Source organism: Ascaphus truei, chromosome 5 (genome assembly GCF_040206685.1).
Source record: "Ascaphus truei isolate aAscTru1 chromosome 5, aAscTru1.hap1, whole genome shotgun sequence".
Taxonomy (NCBI): Eukaryota; Metazoa; Chordata; class Amphibia; order Anura; family Ascaphidae; genus Ascaphus; species Ascaphus truei.
In genome coordinates, this window is record NC_134487.1 from 265498283 (window position 1) to 265518512 (window position 20230).

The 20230-nt window shown below is 39.1% G+C and overlaps 1 protein-coding gene across 3 annotated transcripts; it reads right to left on the reverse strand.

Moving 5' to 3' along the window:
• Nucleotides 1-120: 120 nt before the first annotated feature.
• LOC142495898 (protocadherin gamma-A4-like) lies at nucleotides 121-19245 on the reverse strand. Of its 3 annotated transcripts, none has more exons than XM_075601996.1 (4): nucleotides 19132-19245; nucleotides 9184-9242; nucleotides 7176-7264; nucleotides 121-4110 (listed from the first exon to the last, which is right to left on the reverse strand). In XM_075601996.1, exons 1-4 carry the CDS (start codon nucleotides 19132-19134, stop codon nucleotides 3896-3898), a joined length of 366 nt encoding a protein of 121 aa, XP_075458111.1. In that variant the 5' UTR covers nucleotides 19135-19245; the 3' UTR covers nucleotides 121-3895. The 3 variants fall into 3 exon arrangements, with proteins under 3 accessions (XP_075458111.1, XP_075458110.1, XP_075458109.1); XM_075601995.1 differs by lacking the exon at nucleotides 19132-19245 and adding an exon at nucleotides 17466-17839; XM_075601994.1 differs by lacking the exon at nucleotides 19132-19245 and adding an exon at nucleotides 15216-17839.
• Nucleotides 19246-20230: the final 985 nt, after the last annotated feature.

The following is a 20230-nucleotide window of genomic DNA, read 5'->3' on the forward strand; positions in this document are numbered from 1 at the left end:
TGTGCACATCATATTTTATTATAAAGCTCTACATGAAGGATCAAAGACACAATTATTTTGAAGAAAACATTTTATTTTTTCCCCAGAGGGGGAAAAAAAGCAATAGAAATATTAGAGTATAAAACTTGCATGTAGTACAATGAGGATGGTTTACATTGAGGGTGTAAGCATATACATATAATGTATAAGTAGAGTTCATTTTAAGACACACTGAAAGTACAGGTGCATTTTTTGTTTCATGTAGATTTACGTCACAAGCCACACAGTAAAATTGAGAGGAACTCAGGATATTGCCAACCACAAGCTCGTTTTTAGCACAAAAAGAAAAAATCACGACTACACAATGGTAGCAACACTACAATACAGGTTTTGCTTAAAAAATTTAAATAAAACCATAAAATATATTTACTGCTAAACTACCCACATGACGGCCTTACTTACATTGCAAACAGTTTAAACTGTTACTATTACAGTACCCTGGGGGAGGTGATGGGGGTTGGTATATTTTTTCCATAGACTGGCCCTATAGAGTTAACACAGTACAACATACACTAGTGTAAAATGCTTTCGTGAATAAAATTATAGGCTGGGCTGCTTCATTGTCCGGAGCAGCAACCTGGCAAATACACAACTTTGATGCTGTCGGAGGGGTCGTCACGTACCGAGTATGACTTTAAAGGTCTCAAAAGCCACTAATCTCAAGAAAGCTAATCACATAAGTGGAAATGTTATTTTACTACTGTTTTCTAGTCATTTTCCTACTAGCTCATCCTTTGTCTTTTCCTCCTTTGCTGGCATACTGAAGAGAGGCACTTTAAACGTCTATAACTGTAATACAAAAGATGGTAAATTTTCCGTAAAGAAGAGCAATAGGTAAAGTTTGTGCAAAAGTTAACTGTAACTGCCTTATAAGCAATAACAAAAACAAGGTAATAAAAAAAACACAAGAACTTGATTTAAAAAAAGTGCAGTTTTAGCAAAAATCTTATTCAACCCAATTCTGGAAGGGATAGGGTGACTTATTTTAGCCATGTATGTGACTTGACATGTAGGTCCTGTTGGATAAGCATATCTACCCATTTTGGACTATTTCATCAGCTTAATGCTCACCTACCACGCATCCTTCTACAGATTAGATGTATGCATAAAAAACTGGTTGGCTTAATCACTACAATTGTCAATGATATAGGTCAAATCATACATGATTTATTGATCCTACTATTTGTTTACACACCCCATGGTTTCTTTTTACCTAGAGATCTCAAATAAAGTTACAGGCTCAACTCGGATATAAACTTAGTCCCATATTTGCAAAGGCCAACTCAGAATAAGGTATGTGCTAGATCAGGGGTGCGCAAACTGGGGGGAGCGCATGCTGAGATTTTCATGGGGGGGGGGACGCGGGCGGGTACAGAGGTCCCGCGCTCTCCCCCTAGACATTTAAATTAAATGCCGGGGGACTGCGTGGGGCATCTGTAACTTCTCCGACCAGGTCTTTGGCGAAACGTTGCCATGGTAACCCGGCGGCAGGTGACGCAGCGGGGTCATGTGACGTTGCCATGGCAACGTGGTGTCACATGACCCCACGGCGTCATTTGACGCTGGAGCCGAGCAGAGGTGGGGGGGAAGCTGGCGGGGGCGCAGGGAGAAAACTTTGCGCATCCCTGTGCTTGATGATAAACCATAACCAAACCAGTCAGCGACTCGACATTCCAACATAATGCTGTTCTGTCAAGTTATTCGGAGTAGATTTCACTCTGTAGTGTTCCCAGTATCAATGGTCTTTCAGATTTTCACTCTTTAAATTCAGCTTTATTTAACCGTAATATGTTACTCATTTACATACTTCTGACAGCCACGATAGTGGAGACAAATTACCAGTAGTGTTTATATACAACAGCACAATAGAGGCCCTCCTCCACTTAATCAAATATTTGTTTTGTTATGGTAGCGGAGGGGTGCAACTGTGGGAGAAGTTAAACACATACACGCAATAGAAAGCACCCTATGTAGCGCACCCAAGGGGGTCCATCTTTAAGAGTGCCCTACATAGGGTTCTGTCTTTCGTGCGTATGTAGAATAGTTTATAGAATGTACTGTAGCATTATTCTTAATGTCTTGCTTGATCTGCATCCACTTCCCCATGTCAGTGTATGAACTACGTACCTATCCCTTGTCCTGTATTAAAGCGGCTCATGTATTTGCCACTCTATGTAGAGAACGAATAACCCCATGCTAGATTCTGGACATGCAAAAAAAGGCTCTAGTTCCAATGCAACTGTGAACACTATATGAATTTTCTGCATGCAGTTCTCTGTACAGTTATGTAAAAAAAAATCTCCAGATAGAAACAGGCTGACTGCTTTCACTTTAGACACAATATGTAGTATTCTTTCCAGATCTTAGGCGATAACTCCCAACACACTAATTGAGGGCTCCAACTTCCAATCATATTTTTATACTAGAAAAAGATCAAAACATCAAAAAAGTACACTATTTATACCCTGCCCATCACTAATGCATATTTGACACATTTGAGTGGGTAAGCGCAATTTCCTCACTTTGAATCCTCTTCTCAAAATTGCTTATCTTTGTTTTTTTGTCGAGTTGATGCTACTTATTCTGCTATTTAAAAAAAAAATAATAATAAACAAACAAAAACGCTTACATTTCTTTCTTTAACCGTTTTAACTATCGAAGGAGCGTATGATGTATTTCTGTAAATGAAAGAGTAGGCCTCTCGGATACAGATGAAAGAAGTTAAGGGGATTATTTCTGTCGATAGAACTTGTGCTCGTCCTAACTCCATATTAAAGCTGCAGTTCAGTCAATATCCTGCATGTGTGGTTTTTTTTTTAATAAATCAGTTCTGTAGTAAGAAAAAATACTTTTAGCATTTTCTGTTTAAAAAAAAAACTACTTTGAAAGACCAATTTTCTTGTATGCTATTTTAACAAGTATGCTTGTTCCTATAGCAACGATTTACATTCCCCATATTTAAAGATGTCGCTAAACTTTACCGATCAATAGACGGAGAACGAATTGACCGGCAGCTATGCAGTTTTTTTTTTTAGGTAAGTAGAGATTGCAAAACAGAAAGTATTGAAGTAAAAAAAAAAACTAAAAAAAAAAAAAACTAAAAAAAAAAAAAACGGGAGCCTGAACTGCAGCTTTAACTCATAACTATGTCCATAATTATACAATTTGACACTTCAAAGGTCTAGAAGCTGTGTCGGTCCTGAATAAATGCAGATTTGTTGTAGGTTATGATACCTTTTAGTGGACCAACAGAGTTCTTCATCGATGAAATTCTAGTGTATAGAGTTTTTGAAACCTCGTAGGTACCGTAGCCCGTAGGTACAGTGAAGTTCCAAACCTCTGTACACTTGAAGAAGATACCTACGAGGTTTCGGAAGCTGTGTACATTAAAATTGAATCTACTGTATGAAGAACCCCTAAAAGACAATACAAAGAAAATACTTGGTTTCAGACCTAAAGAAAGTCCTAAGAATGTTGAAAAGCTGATTGACATTTCTGAAATGCTTATAAATTGTATTTGACATAATACGCATTTTAGAAATAGGAAACCCCTTTTCAGTAACAACTTCATTCTTTAAATATACAGTATATACCATCCACTATGCAATTACCACTGCACAAGTACAAAACATTGGCTTATATATTGGAGACCAGGGCAATCATTTTTAATTTCTACTTTTATGTTGCCGTCATAAGTTCTATTTGCAGAAACAAAATGCAACCCGCTCTTTTAATGACAAACATGCTCCTAATTCATATTCTTTTTCTTTGCAAAGATGACAGCCAACAGGGGATTTTTGGCTGGGGGTCAAACAATTCCGCCCTGATGGTGTAAGCCGCCCATTGCTATAGATTGTTATTTCTTCTTCTTTTTTCCAGACTTCTTCTTGTTTCCGCCTGCAGGTGCCTTTCCATCAGGCTTCCCAGCAGCATTGGTGAGTGTAGCAGTTCCCGGAATGTAGATGTTTTGCCTGTAGTCTGGGACATGTTGCAGGGTGAACTGAGGTCCATAGCAGGCGCCAAGACCCATAGTACCTGTTCCTGCTCCAAGGTTTGAACTTTCAGCAGCTTCTACAAGTTAACATGGCAAAAAAAAAAAAAACATAGGAGGAGGATTTCATTGTTAACAATAAAAAAATAACTGGGTGACAGAACTTGGATTATCATTGCAATGCAAATGTTACATTTTCCATGAAGGAGTTATGAACTGCGAAAGTTAAATAAGTTACAGGCGCCGTTGCTTAACATATATTTTTAAGTCTGATAATGATCATTGCCTTTCTGATAGGGTTAAATGTTCTTTAGATGCGGCAGTGTTGTTCGTATTAGAGATGGGTGAATGCGCCAAAATTCATGTCGCAGGTTTTTTGTTTAATTTGAAAATAAATAAATTGGAATTGTTGTGAATATTGAAGAAACATTAAAAAAAAGTTATAGCCACGTACAGCTTCACGTTGCATAGCCAGCAACCAACTTAACACTGATGAGATCCAAAAAGCTGAAAAAGCTCTGTGAGCAGGTTTACTAGCTTTGCACTTCTTTAACCCAGGCTGTGCTGAAAAGCTGTGCAATACGGCACAAGCTTATAGGGGTCCATGTTAAAATGGACAAGAAGTACAGTGACTCCCTATGCTCATTTGCATGTCATTACCCAGAATCCCTGGCTGCAGTGCAAGCACTGTTTGGTAAGCGATAATGGGGAAAGGCAGGTTTGCAGACCTGACTGAGACATACAAATGTACCACTGGTGGTATTTTTATTTACTGTGAACATTGAAGTAACTTTCAGGATCAAAAATGTGAGTGACATGGTCCAATGTTGCCGCACAAACTATTTGCTGCTTTTGTTCGCGGCGATAACGCTGCCTCGTTGTTTTTTTTGAATATTTTCAAAACATTTCTTTTTCACATTTGTTTTTTCGTGTTTTCTAATATTTGCTAATTTTTACATTTGATAAAAACATTAACGGTGGTTATTTTAGAACTCTGGGGATTTCACAAATGCCAAATTTGGTGAGAAGCTGGTACGTGTGCAGGTTTCCAAGCATCTTCATTTTTAATCAGTTCTTCACAACAGTGTTAAAAAAAAATGGCAGTTTTCCCCTCTCTAGTTTTCCTCTCACTGATTCTTGAAACTGTGTATTTTATTCAAAAATGTGCCAGAAACCTAAAATTAATATGGCTGCAAAGCTCCTCACACCTAGAGGTCTTTAGTAGAGCAGGGGGTGCTCAACTCCAGTAATCATGCCCCCCACCCCCCCAAATAATGTTTTAAGGATATTCCAGATTAAGCACAGGTGGCTCAATCAGTCCCAGCTTCAGCACAGATGGATCAGTCAGTCCCTGCTTCAGCACAGGTGGACCAGTCAGTCCCTGTTTCAGCACAGGTAGCTCCGACGTTGTTTTCGATTGAGCCACCTGTGCTGAAGCAGGGATATCCTGAAAACCTGACCTGCTGGGGGGGGGGGGGGGGGTTGGGGGGGATTGAGGACTGGAGTTGAGCACCCCTGCCTTAAAGGCTGGAATAATTTACTAAATCTGCATTAACTGCCATTGACTTGGAATAGCAGTTAACGCCGGATCAGGGTGCAATATCTCGCACTTTTAAATGACTGACATTTAGCTGCAATTAATGTTATTTCACTGACTGTACCCTACTGAAGTGAACAAACGATGCATGTGCAGGCACAGCTTGAAATAGTAATATAGTGAAATAGTGGCTTTGAAATAATATTATAACAAATCAGGCATCACTAAAAACTGAAGGGATTTATTGGAATTAATAGTTTGGTTGCCTCTGTGGGATTACTTCCTGGAGGGCCTGATAAAGGACTGCAAAGTTGATTATACTAAGCACGCTATCAAGATTGGCTATATGCATCAAACTGAAGATATATGCACCTTGATATAGTGGAGGGATAGTCTCTTTCATCAATTGACACTGATATCAAAGGAGAGTTGCTAAATAGATGCCGAGTAGAACCAATATACAGTACTTTCAAACTTTGAACTAGCACTACACAAAGTATCTGCAGCTTTAACGGCTTCAGTGATCTGCAGCAAGGTCCATCGGTACCGAGTGCAGGCGGCTGCAGCAGGGCCGCCAACAGCTTTACCATGGCCTAGGACTACAGTGTCCGCTCTCCCCCCTGTTGACGGCCCTGAGAGTTTTCCCTCTCCCTCATACATACTTCCTCTCTACCCCTCTCTCACACACTTCCTCCCACCCCTCTCTCTCACACACCCACCCCTCTCTCATACTTGCCCCCACCCCTTTCTCTCACACTCCCCCGCCCCTCTCACAATGCCCCTCACCACTCTCTCTCACTCCTGCCCCCACCCTTCTCTGTTACAATCTTCCCCCACCGCTCTCTCTCATACTTTCCCCCTCACCCGCCTCTCTCTCTCCTCCCCACCCCTTTCTTACACTCCCCCCGCACCCCTTTCTCTCTCCCATTCTCCTTCCCCCTCTTTCTCTCACTCCCCCACACCTCTCACACTGCCCCTTACCCCTCTCTCTCACTCCTGCCCCTCACCCCTCTCTCTCACTCCTTCCCCCACCCTTCTCTGTCACAATCTCCCCCCCCCCCCCCGGCTCTGTCACAATCTCCCCCCAACGCTCTCTCTCTCATACTTTCCCCCTCACCGTCTCTCTCTCTCCTACCCACCCCTTTCTTACACTCTCCCCCCCTCACCCCTTTCTGTCTCCCACTCTCCTTCCCCCTCCACCCCTTTCACACTCTCACTCTTCCCCTTCTCTCTTTCCTCTCCCCCCCTCTCTCTCGTTCTATCCCTTCTTCCAGTGGGGCCCAACTTCTATGTTCGGACCGCTGGTGCAGGCCTCCCTCTGCCGCTAGGCCCAGTACAGATATCCCTGTGCTCCCCCTGTCGGCGGCCCTGTACTTAATGTCTAATCCTGAAACCAACCATGTAGAAAACACGATGCTAAAAATGTCAACAGAACAGTAATTGTACAATGTAAACTGCATTCTGCTTTCTACAACTGCATTGTGGCATCATTGCTCTGATTTCAGTAAGTAAATACATTTCTGGCTTAATTTGACAAAGTTTTGTTAAACTTATCATGCAAAATGGTATAATTCATGTCTTCCACAGTTCCTGCTTTTGAAAACTAACCGTTTGCAGATGCTAAGATCATCGCCTGAAGTCTCTCTGTTTCAACCGGGTTGTTTGGCCACACTCCAGCTTCCTCTGCAGGTTGGACCCTAAAGACACCCCATTAACATAACAATATTTCCAATAAAAAAAACAACAAAGCAAATAGGAGAATACAATATGTGTAGACTCATGATTTAAAAAGAATGTATGTGTGTGTTGTGTTGTATTGTGTGTGGAGACTTCATCTACCAGTTGTGTCTCTTGCAGGTTCCGGCAGAAGCAGGGACATCCTTAATTGCTTGCAAGGGGTATCTCAAGCAATTGGTGAGGGAGCCCAGTCGCAAGGAAGCAATACTGAACTTAATACTTACCAATAGGGACAGAGTATCAGATGTATTTGTGAGTGAGAACTTTGGTTCTAGTGATCATCAATCAGTGTGGCTTAGCATAAAGACAGAGGATGATTTTGACATGACATCAGACATGGGAAATGATTTAAAGCAGCATTTCAAGCAATATCCTACATGTGTGTTTTTTTTTTAATATAATCAGTTCTGTACTATGAGAAAATGTTTTAAAGAAATTTTTAATGTTTCTAATGTAAGAAGCATTTCAAACCTAATTGATTTTTTTGACTGGGTGACTACGATATTAGATCAGTGTGGAGCAGTAGATGTATCTTACCTAGAATTTAGTAAGGCCTTTGACACTGTTCCAGATAAAATACTAATGTCCAAGTTACAATGCTAAGGATTGGACTCTAAGTTAGTGGAGGGAATAAGACATTGTTTAAAGAATAGACGCAGAGAGTTGGGGTAAAAGAAGTGCATTCAGAGGAGGGGAAAGTAACCAGTTGAGTACCTCAGGGATTTGTACTGGGACCAGTGCTCTTTAATATTTTTTATTAGTGACATTACAAATGGTCTGGAGGGGAAAGTAGGCCTCTTTGAAGACGACACAAAGATCTGCAACAGGGTTAATGCTCCAGGATGGATAAGCATAAATTTGAATAATTTAGGTACATTTGAGCAGTGATTCCCAACAGGGGGTTTGTGAGGTGTCTCCAAAAAATGTAATGGCGGATTCCAGGCAATACAGTAGGTTCCTGAGCCTGAGAAGACTACTAAGATAGTTTACGAATGGAAAGTCAAGAATCAAATAAGGAGTGAGCTTTTATAGTAGATCGGAACATGGGACAAGTGTTTCTTATCTGCTGTCAAATTCAATTGTCATGTATTGGCCATATTTAGAAATGTTATTCTGATTTAGATTTGGTAAATGTGACCCATTGTGCATGGCAGGAGATATCTACCTGAGACTCTCAAAGCCGCCACCAGTCTAAGTTCTTTCAAAACTAAAGCCATCTCACATTTTAATCTGGTCTGTAACTGTTTCATACGCCTATCACATATTTTATCCTTAACTGTTCATGCAATGTCTTTATATATAATGTATAACCCTGTTCACCTAATGTTACCGTGTATTTGTAACCATGTACCTGTCATCAAAACTCTGTGCCCAGGACATACTTGAAAACGTGACGTACAGTAACTCTCAATGTATTACTTCCTGGTAATACTGCTTGACTGCATTTGTTTATGATATTTTACTTCCTGGTAAAATATTTTTTTTTATAAATAAATAAAATAAATATCTAAACTGTTACACAGTGATACAGTCTATAGTCCCCATGCTATGGAATGTTGTATGTTAACTGGAATGTTCAAGCTATGGATGAAACAACATCTAAATACAGTTAGTCCTCGTTATCCAACGTTTCACTTTACAATGCAACCCTATGGGCTGTTTTTCGACGCCTGAATGTGTTATCCAACGCTCACCGCCACTGATTAACATGGGACTCACTTTACAACGGTTTCATTATCCAACGCTACTATAGAACGGATGCCGTTGGATAACTGAGGACTGCTGTAAGCAGCTTTTACAACGAACAGCACACACAGCAATCTGCAAATAATTATATTACATCCATGTGATCATTAAATTAAAATCACTATTTACTTACCCACTGGGCCCGGGTCGTTGCGCCTGTGAGAAATGCCAGTCCACGTTAGCTTGTGCCTGCTGAAGGATACAGAATATGATTTTGTTTAATTGTGCTTTTGTATCTACACACCAAGGAAACACATTAAGATTGGCTCCTTTTACTTTTCATAGCTTCTCTTTTCTTTGTCTTCAATCCAAATGCAAGTAGAGGAAAAAGATAAAATAAATAGAATAATGATTTTTCTTCATGCTTGTTTAAAAATAGAAAATGTCTGGGCTTACACATAGACTAGAACAGCGGTGCGCAAACTGGGGGGGGGCACGAGATTTTGTTTGGGGGGGCGTGGGTGGTTGCAGAAGTCCCGCACTCTTCCCTGAGACAATTAAATTAAATGCCGGGGGACCGCGCAAGGCCTCTGTAACCTCTACTTACCGAGATTCAGCCGGATTCGGGATGCGTGACCATGGCAACGTGGTGTCAAATGACACAGCGGGTCGTGTGAGGTCACACGACCCCACTGCGTCATTTGACGCTGCGCGAGGTAAGGGGGGGGGCGCAGGAACGGAGGGAGCAAGGCAGGGGGAGTGCAGCAAAATAAGTTTGCGCAGCCTTCGATTAGAATACATTCTTGACAAGCAACAGAGTAAGCATTTAAGCACAGTGCAAAAAAAAAAAAAAAGGATTTTCAAGAATCAAGTAAGACTTTTGTATTAATGTACATAATGAACAAGTCCTTTTTTGTCGCTTCTGAAATAAAATAATTGTTCAGTCCTCCTGCCTAATAAACTAATAATAGTCCTTCATATTTGTAAATTAAACAAATCCATAACCGTCCGAATATGTGTGGAGTTTGTTTTGGGAAAACTATTTCATTGGATGCCAAAAAATGCAATAATAAATAAAATTGGGAATCAGGCAACAGATGTTTAACAAGAAAATATAATTATCAATCATTTTTATAGTTTGAAGCGGCAATCCAAGCAATTTTTTTTTTTTTGCATTCATGTTTTTTTGGTTGTTTTTACAAAGGATTGAAGCAGGGGGTTTCCGGAGCTGAACCCCATTAATTTCAGTTTTTGGGACCCCCTGTTTTTGGAGATACTTACCTCCATAGGAGGTGCCGGTAACCACTTCGCTCGGCTACCAGGGTTCCCATTATGGCTGCATTTCAAAGCTCCTGCGTCATGCAGGCCAATAAGAGGCTGTGACATCATCTGGTTCGCCTTCCTATTGGCCCGCCTGACGCCATAGCTTTAAACTTTAAACCCCGGCTAGCTCAGCCGGAGAAGGCTACTGGGACCTACAACCGAGGTAAGTATCTTCGGAAGCAGGGGGTTCTCATGAGCTGAAATTAATGGGGTTCATTTCCGGGGGGGACCCCCTTCTTCAATCCTGGATAAAAAAAAATTAAAAGTGCTTGGATTGCGCCTTTAAGACCTTTTTAGACTGAATGAAAATAAAAGATACAAGAGTTTGTGAGGATCCATAAAATTAAAGCAGCAACCTTCTCTAATTAACCCCCCTCTGATTTCCTGGTTTTTAAAGAGGATTTAAATAGCTGTACAAGCAATAACCTCCCATTCGCCCGAGGTTTGTATACACGGGTATAGACTTTATGCTTTTAATGACCGACATTGACATTTTAGTTTAAGTTATTTTCATTGCATATTATGGACTTCAGCTTTAAATATCACACCTAACACGTTATGTTTCTGCCTGTATTGCCCCGGTTCTGCATACTTCGATTAACCTCTCCCTCGCCAGGTTTTTAGCAAGTAGATGTGCAGAAATTAATGCAGATTGTTTCCTACAACATATTAACTTGATGCAGCTTTCTACTGTTCAGAAGTCTGTCACATTGACATACAGTATTTATAAGTAACTGTTCATTAAAGATAAAGCGTGTTTACAGCTGCACACCTACGTTCTTACAATGTGTCCAAGCTGCCAATCAGAGCAAGATATTACCATGACATAACCACATGGTGGAGATGTAATAAGATAAGTTATCAATTGATCAGGATAATGCTGGGTATAGTAAAAATATACTGGTGTAATAAATCCTTCCGGAACAGTCAGCAACCTAAATGTTTAGTAAATGAAACATATGTAAAGTAGATAAAGTCATTTGTCAGTTGGGTGACAAGCCATGATCTGCTACTTTATGGGAAATTGCCTTACACACAAGAATCCTCCCTCTTATTGAGAACTTACATTTCATGCAGTGAATTAGGTATTATAATGTAATGGTTCATATTTACCAAGCAGTTCTCTGCCACAAAAATACATCTTACAACACCAGAAGACTCATTCTATCCCGTTCACTTGTATGGGCTGTAAGGAGTCTTACTGAAAAATCCTTTGTGGCATAACACCGTTTAGTAAAGTGAATGAACTGCGGTACACAGCACAAGCATTTTATTAAAGGATGACCATACCATATAACCACCAGCAAATACTTTGTAAGACCCGATGCTAGCGTAAGAAAGAAATATATATGGACGCTAACGCTGTCATCATATGGCTTCATGTGGTACTGTGCTCTATCTACACCAGAACCAAAGCTGCAAGAAAAACATCTTAGTTTGTTTCAAGTAAACATTGTCTCTCCATGATCCATTAAATACATAGACAAACTTTTAACAGCAAATATTTTCATAAGAGATTTTGATTCTAATCTAAAACTATTCTAGTTGCATTTGTAGGTGGCAAATTAAACAGAATCCTCTTTACACATGTAAACATTTCTTCTAACTAAAAGACAAACATTTATAAGACTTATCTTCTTTATAATACACATAGCAAACATGCACCATTGCATGTATCCTAAACAATTTAAGGTTGGTTTAGCGAACCAATTTATAATTTCGCTTTTCGATAACTGTTTATTTCCGATCGCTACATGCCTGTGGCCTATTTGGTTCTACTCTCATAACACCTGCAGACGTTTCATGTAGTAGGCTCTGTTACTATTAAGTTACTACTTAGTTACTTTTTTCTAATGATAAATGGATTGCAGCAGTATTAATGTCTAAAAAATAAATTAGAGATGATGAAAGGAATAATGTCACACACACACACACACACACACACACACACACACACACACACACACACACACACACACACACACACACACACACACACACACACACACACACACACAAACACACACACACACACACACACACACACACACACACACACACACACACATCTCTACATCTGACACAAAGAAAAATAATGTGAAAATGCTTTATTATAGATGGATGGCACATAGAAATGGAATGTCATTTAAATCACATAAAAAAGTGTAAAATGAATAATCACATGAATCACACATTTCTTACCCCATCAAAGGGTCTTCACAAGATGCTTGTACATTTATCTGGCTTATAGACTCAACAAAAGGATTTACAAATATAATGTCTCTATACTCCGATATAGGGGACATCAAATCTTATAACAAGACACTGAAAACAGTGGCAACTATTTAAATGTATTTCATAAGGCCACTTTTATTTCACATTTCTGGCATTTTGCTGGTGCATTTTCCTCAAATTCCCCTGTGGATACTGCATTTTTTTAAGGCACTTAATAAAAGGGGCAACAAATATATCAATTGGGGATAGGGACTAATCAGGCAAAGAATTAAGTGTAAAGAACATTGCTTGAGTATGTTCCAGGACCTGACAAAGTCTGGTAATCTTTCATCCTCTACTGAACCTCCATAGCTGCAGAGCCTGCAGTGCAACGTGGACCATTGCCTTACTACTACTATTCCTACAAGTCTGTGTGCTGTAACTTTCAATGTGTTATTGCTCATTAAGAGTTTCTAATTTGCACAGATGGAGGATCCATTTTGAATGGGTTACAATCGCTCAATGTTTTAATGTTCGATGGAGGATTTCTTAAGTCTTTCACCCATACTATTATCTAAAATATGTTTCATAGTCAATACACTACATAATGTTTATTATTCCATTTTTGTAACTAGTGTACAATAAAGCTTAACGTGGGAAGTCCCGGTGCAGTATGACATAAGAACGTTTAGACATTGCCCACGTCAGGATAAGAAGCTGATAGACAGAAGATCTTGGTTTATTATTTTCTGGGCCATGAACAATACTGATGTTCCTGCATTTCCATGTACATCAAACATCTGGAGAAATATATATATTTCTGGGTAGGTAGAGTAGGACATGCAAATTGTGTTGCTTGTCAACAATTGTGTTGATGTCATACTCATGAACCTTTCTATAATCATGGATGACATCACTGAAAAGTGAATGATTATTAAAAGAAGGCTGAAGCTTAATTGTATACAAACAATAAGCTGAAAAGAATATATAGGCGCTCCCTGTACAACCAACGTGATAGAAGCAGTGATTCAAGTGACATAAAATTATATGTGACTTTATATAATACACATTGCAATCAATGAATAGTGCAATAAGTTAATACGAAATAACAGTGTTACGATGCTCCCCCTGGATCTAGAAGAACACTTGAGGCTTAATTGTGACATCATTCACTAGGTGGAGTTGGCCTTCCCAATTTGATCCAGCGTCATTATTCTTCACATTTATTAATGGCTTCACTGTCCCAGAAGAAGAACGGTGCTTATATTGACATTAATAATTTCCACTTTAATTAGACCCTCTGTCTATAATCAGTTTAACTTTAGGGTTAGTCTCTCCTGTGTTTTTATTATTCATTTAAAACAAATACTTAAGTTCCCATCTGAACCTTCATCTACATCAATAGCATATCATTGGATTATTACAGGAGTTTTTATAAAAGGATATGATTTTTAGCAATGTAGTTATATGGGTCACAAACTGAGAGACTTATAATAACGTTTAGGATTTTTAGCTTTACCAAAGATTCCCTGATTTGGCAGGATTTCCACCATTAGCAAATAGACAGCTATTAACCCTCTATCAAAAACTTTCTCCATAGCTATTTCAGGCAAAGAAAAATGGGCAACTTGGACTAACAAATTCAATTACCACAAAGGTTGTTGTTTCAAAACAAAAGGTGAGTTATATCAAATATTTCAACTTTAACAAGATGTAACTCTAGCAGTCTTTCCATAACCAGCTGGAGGCTCAGCAAACAAATGGGAATCAATCTATTCATAAACAAAATCTCATCAACCAACTTTAGCAGCTGCAAGCGGACACAACACACACACTGCAAGATGAATATTTGAAAATGTTCTCCATGAATGATTTGTGATCTTCACAGATGGAATGTTGATCTTGACCAGAAAGCCGACCCCTTAATGAAAGGTAACGATTTTACGTCTGATTTCCCACCCATACAGTCCATGGCTAAATATACAACCAACTAACTGCATCTTCTTAGTGCTTTTTGTCAGCATGCTCTGTCCTGAACGAACTCTTAAAGCAGATCTATACGAAGAAAAGCTTCTGTTTCCGTCCTAGATTTCTGGCCTTTTTTAAAATATATTTGTAGCAAATCCAAGTGTTTGGCGGTTACTTCTGTTTGTTTGATCATGAAAAATAATAAGATTGCTTGGTAGTAAAATAAGCAGCATTCCAAGCTCAAATGGACCAGGTAATAACTCACTAGGTAGAGATACTGTTATCACCAAAACAAATAAGTCAAAACTGGCCTTGGTTTTTACCTACAGTACAACATTCTGTGGACAACAAAATTGTTCTGCAAGGAAATCAATATTATTCCCTATATTTGCTGGCTAATATAAATTCAGTTCAAAAGCTTAGGATCCAGTTTGTCTTACAGTACATACATGACTGAGTGTTTTTTCTAACATCTCAGCAGGTAAAAATATGGATCACCACATAAATGCGTATGTCGTAATGTTTTTTCCCCATAAAGTGGACAGCATGATTTACTTTGCATTTGTATGGCATAATGATCTGTAATGATAGAATGGGCTGTAGGTACAGTATGTTCATCACACTGTTCACAGATGCCGTGAAAGATGAAATATTGAATATTTAACTACATTGGTCTTGCTTGACTTTGCTGTCATGTAATGGCAAATTCTGGGAGCTCACCTCATTGGGCCCAATGGAGAAGTTAGGATCTGGAACCAGTATTCCTGGGGAAGAGGAGTTAGTAGTGACATGGGGTGGCCTCATGAACATAAACTCACTAATATCTGAGACTGGGGAGAAACATGTTCTGACCCTTCGATTAGATGGGATATTTCCAGCACAATCCACTCGTACCCCAATTATAGTATTACAAAGGCTTGGGTGTAGCTGGAATGTTCCCTGTAGTTTAGTCCCTGTAACCATTGTCTTCCTTTGACTTTGCCGACAGCAGATTGTAAAATTCCTGTTCTCACATTTGTGAATTTTAATTCCAAGAGCTGCCAAACCAATCAATGAAATCACAGAAATTACAATTAAACACACGATCAGATACAAAGTTAGACTGGAAATATTCCTCTTTTTAGAATGGTCTTTTACTCCTTGGGAGATTTCTAGATCTTTGTGTTCCAGCGTCATCATTACTGTAACAGAGGTGGACAAACAAGGCTCTCCAGAATCTTTTATGAGAAGAAGGAGCTCATGAAGCGTAGGATCAATATCTTGGATAGCACGTTTAGTCTTTATTTCTCCAGTTCTCAAGGCAATGCTGAACAATGTAGGATCTGTTGCTTCAAGTACGTTGTATGAAAGCCATGCATTCCGACCAGAGTCATAGTCTACTGCTGATATCTTGCTCACCATAACATTTTGTCCAGTGGAACGTGGGATCTTACATTGTGCAACTGAATTAGATCCAACTAAAGGGAATACAACTAGTGGGGCATTGTCATTTTGATCTAAAACAAACACATGCACAACAGTCTTATTTTTGAGGGGTGGAGAACCAGCATCTGCAACTTCTACTTGGAACTGGAAGTAGTTAATTCTCTCATAATCAAGAGGAAACTTCAGGTATATCTGTCCATTTTCTAAATTGATGTAAATATGAGATGAAGAAGCGTAATCTTCTTTAGGATTTTGCAAAATAGAGTAAGAAAGGAGGGAATTCTGGTCCAAGTCTGGATCCAAGGCCGAAACAGTACAAAGTAACTCCCCAGCTTTATTATTCTCTTCGACAAAGACTTCATAAACTGGTTCAACAAACTGTGGTGCATTATCATTCACATCGGAGACTACAACTGATATAACTTTCTCAGTGGAGAGTGGGGGATTACCCGTATCTCTGGCTGTTATTGTAATATGGTACTCAGAAACACTTTCACGGTCTAAATGATCACTGGTAACCAAGGAAAATTGGTGTTCAAAATCTTCCCTTACTGAGAACGGGAGATTTTTGTCTAGTTGGCAATGTACCCTTCCATTTTCTCCATGATCTTTGTCTTTTATAGTAATCACGGCCACCACTGTCCCAGCTGGTGAGTCTTCTGGAACAGAACTGAAAAACGCACTTATAATCATCTCAGGAGTATTGTCATTTACATCAATAATATGGACAATTACACTGCAGTGTTCTTCCATTATAGGGCTCCCTTTATCTCTGGCTTCAATATCAATTTCATAAACTGAAAGCTCCTCAAAATCCAAATTACCAAGTACCCGAATTTCTCCAGTTTCTTTATTAAGTTGAAATATATTACTTAAAGCTTCAGAATTGTGGCTGCTGAAAAAATATTCAATTTCTCCATTTGGCCCTTCGTCTAGATCTGTTGCATTCAGTTTTATGACAAGGGAGTTTTTGGGGGCATTTTCTTTCAATTGGACATTATAAAACGGTTGATCAAATGCGGGGTGGTTATCATTGGCATCTAAGACAATAACAGTAATTTGCATAGTGCTAGATCGGCAGGGCACGCCACCATCCTCTGCTTTCAACACCAGATGGTGGACAGCTGTCTGTTCCCTATCCAGAGCCTTTTCAAGAATTAACTCTGGAAATTTACTGCCATCAGTGCGCTTCTTCACAATTAGAGCAAAACTCTCACTGGGACTAAGATGATACTCTTGCAAAGCATTAGAACCTATATCAGGATCCTGTGCATTTGGAATGAGAAATCTAGCACCAGGTGATGCCAATTCATTGATTTTTAAAGTGAGCTCATCGCTCTGAAATCGGGGTGAATTATCATTTATGTCCAATATTTCAACTTCAATCCGATACACTTCCACTGGATTCTCAATAGCAAATTTAAGATTCAATACACAAGTAATGCTCTGCCCACAGAGAAGCTCTCTGTCTATTCTGTCGTTCACCAATATGGCCCCATTGTTTACATTTACAGAGAAATATTGGGAATCAGAATCAGAAAGTACCTGGAGATTGGCAGCCACTAGTTTTGCTACATCTGTTCCAAGGTCCTTAGCGATATTCCCAACAATTTCTCCCCTGTTCAGTTCTTCAGGGATAGAGTAACGGAACTGTGCATATGTAAGATGTATAAGCAGCCACAAAGGGAAGAGATGCAGTATTCCTACTTGCAGAACACGGTAACCTGCTGGATGAATCATTGCAGAAATGCCTGGTATGAAAAGACGTCTGCTTTCAGCACATATTGAACGCTGTGCTGTAGTGCTAATCCTTAGGAAAAAGGATGCAATCCTTGTTGTTTTGTAATTTCCTTTTCCATCAGACAGAGAAGCTACAGTATGGTAAAAATCTATCTGGCAACAGAAAGAAAATGAAGGAGGAGCGAATACATATCAGCCATTGCATTGCATGCAGCCCTGCATTGGCTATGGATATATTTTTGTGTATCCAATCACTGGCTGTTTTCCCTTAAAAAATTATTTTCTACGTACCAAAATAAGTCAAGAGATATTTCATGTAATAAAACTCCGGCATATACACTGCTCACTGAAGATTTAAGCAAATACTGATAATTAGCATACTGTGCATTATAAACACCTTTATGACCTATGTTTTTTTTAACTACTCTTAAAACATCCAGGAAATATAGAATCAAGATTTCCCTTTGTTTTAACCAGGACACTCTCTAATATGTTTTTATTGTAGCATACCATTAAAAAAAAAAAAAAAAAAAAAAAAAAAACCCCTTATCTTATTATAGACAATATACAAGATAATAATAATTGCATTAATGGTCATAAACTAAACTATTATATGAATTAAAAGTGGGGTTAGGGAGTTTATGATTTAGTATGTGTTATGACAACAGAAGAAAATATTACTCCCACCACACAATCTGTTGTTATATGACAGAATGTTAATTAAAATATACTTTGACAAGTGGCAGTATTGTAACACACTCCAGATCTCTACTTGCCAGCAAGACTTTGGCACCAGGAACATGTACAGTAGAAAGGAAACAACCCATACAGGCACTTTTGCAATAATAAAATGTACAGCAAAAGTAATTTACTACAGAGTGATTTAACCCTTTCAGCATCTGTACCGAAAATAAGAAATGTCATCTTTTTTTATTGTCATGCATCAAAACAATCCTACAGCTACAATATAATGCAAGTATTAATGCTACACGAATAATGTTACTAGAATAATATCTGCTAACATAATAGAGAATTGCTCAGAATAAAGGAAGGCTAATATTGCTTTCACATCCCAGAGAACAAAGTACTTTGTGTAGGGGTGGGGAAAAATGTGGAGATGTCATTTCTAATGTATCTAATTGCACTGAGAAAAACAGCTTAAATGAATTGGAAGTAATAGCCATAGCTACTGTAGCAGGTACTTGATAAGCTTTCTCTACATATACACAATCTGTTTATTTACAAGCAGAATATTGTATATCTGGATTACAGCAAAACACCTGCACTTTTTTTGTTTCATGGTCCTCAACCCAAGCCTGCAGTATGAAATATTTGACACATCAGATCCCAAATCATTATCTTCAATCCCACAAATGTCCCAGGCAGTATGATCCCTTAAAAACACAACAGTGACATTTCAAAGTACTCAAAACCAAGCACGGCCATACAAGAATATATACACAGTACTTGCCATTTTAAAGCTTGCTTCGACCTTAGGGGATCCATCTCCTTAATAATACAATTATAAACCAAATAATGTTCAGTGTAAAAAAAAAAAAAAACTCCCCTTGTAATCCTTAGCAACACACCGTGGTTATGAAGCAGGCTGATCAATTCTTTACTGCTGTGTTTAAACAGCTACTATGTTGCTCTGGAACAGCTTATTCTTTCCAAGAATGAAGACGGGAGGGGGAGGGAACCAGCTATTCACTGCAAAAAGGGGAAGGGGGGGAGGAAACAAAGCTATGGACAGATCTATACAGGGAGCAGAAGAACCAGCTCACCTCTATCATTCAATGCGGTGCACTCCTCTTAAAATACACAGAATCAACACAAATCAAAACAACGAATTGAAGTCAGCCATTTAGAAGTTATAGTCAAGAAACAAAAATTAAATATGAAACATGATTTCACCCAAAACAGGAACAATATTGCAATGTCATATATTGCATATATTTAGGAAATTCAGAAACAGAAGGGTCTCCTTTCCTTGTTTTGCATTGTTTTCTATTTGTTACAGAGAGAGAGAGAGAGAGAGAGAGAGAAGAGACAGAGAGAGAGAGAGAGAGAGAGAGAGAGAGAGAAGAGAGAAGAGAGAGAGAGAGAGAGAGAGAGAGAGAGAAGAGACAGAGAGAGAGGTAGTCCACAGCATTCTAGAGGAAAAAAAATAGAAAATATTTAATCAATGCATCAAAGCAGGTACACAAAGCAACAGCGACGTTTCAGACCGCACAGGGTCCGACGAACAGTTGAACGCCCCATACCAAGATGGTGGCTTGAGTTCCGCAGCGCCGGGATCTAAATGATTATGAGCTAATAAGACGATTTACCGCCTGATCTAGAGCACTTCCGACACCAATCCCGCTCTGACCACGACACTGTTAGATGTCGGCTTTTTGTGTGAAATGTGTGAGTTTCCTGCCTCCTATAAATATGCAGTCCTCTGGCGCTTGAAAAAGGACCCTGTGTGGTCTGAAACGTCGCTGTTGATTTTTGTACCTGCTTTGATGCATTGATTAAATATTTTCTATTGTTTCTACTCTGGAATGTTATGGAAATCCTCTGTCCTC

What these genes read in the sequence shown, in the direction of transcription:
- LOC142495898 (XM_075601994.1), bottom strand. Translation starts at nt 17,660, where the DNA reads ATGATTCATCCAGCAGGTTACCGTGTTCTGCAAGTAGGAATACTGCAT. An exon ending in CAACGACCCGGGCCCAGTGG is followed by an intron (nt 7,265 to 9,183) that starts GTAAGTAAATAG and finishes GGGTGTCTTTAG; the next exon opens with GGTCCAACCTGCAGAGGAAG. An exon ending in GATCTTAGCATCTGCAAACG is followed by an intron (nt 4,111 to 7,175) that starts GTTAGTTTTCAA and finishes GTTAACTTGTAG; the next exon opens with AAGCTGCTGAAAGTTCAAAC.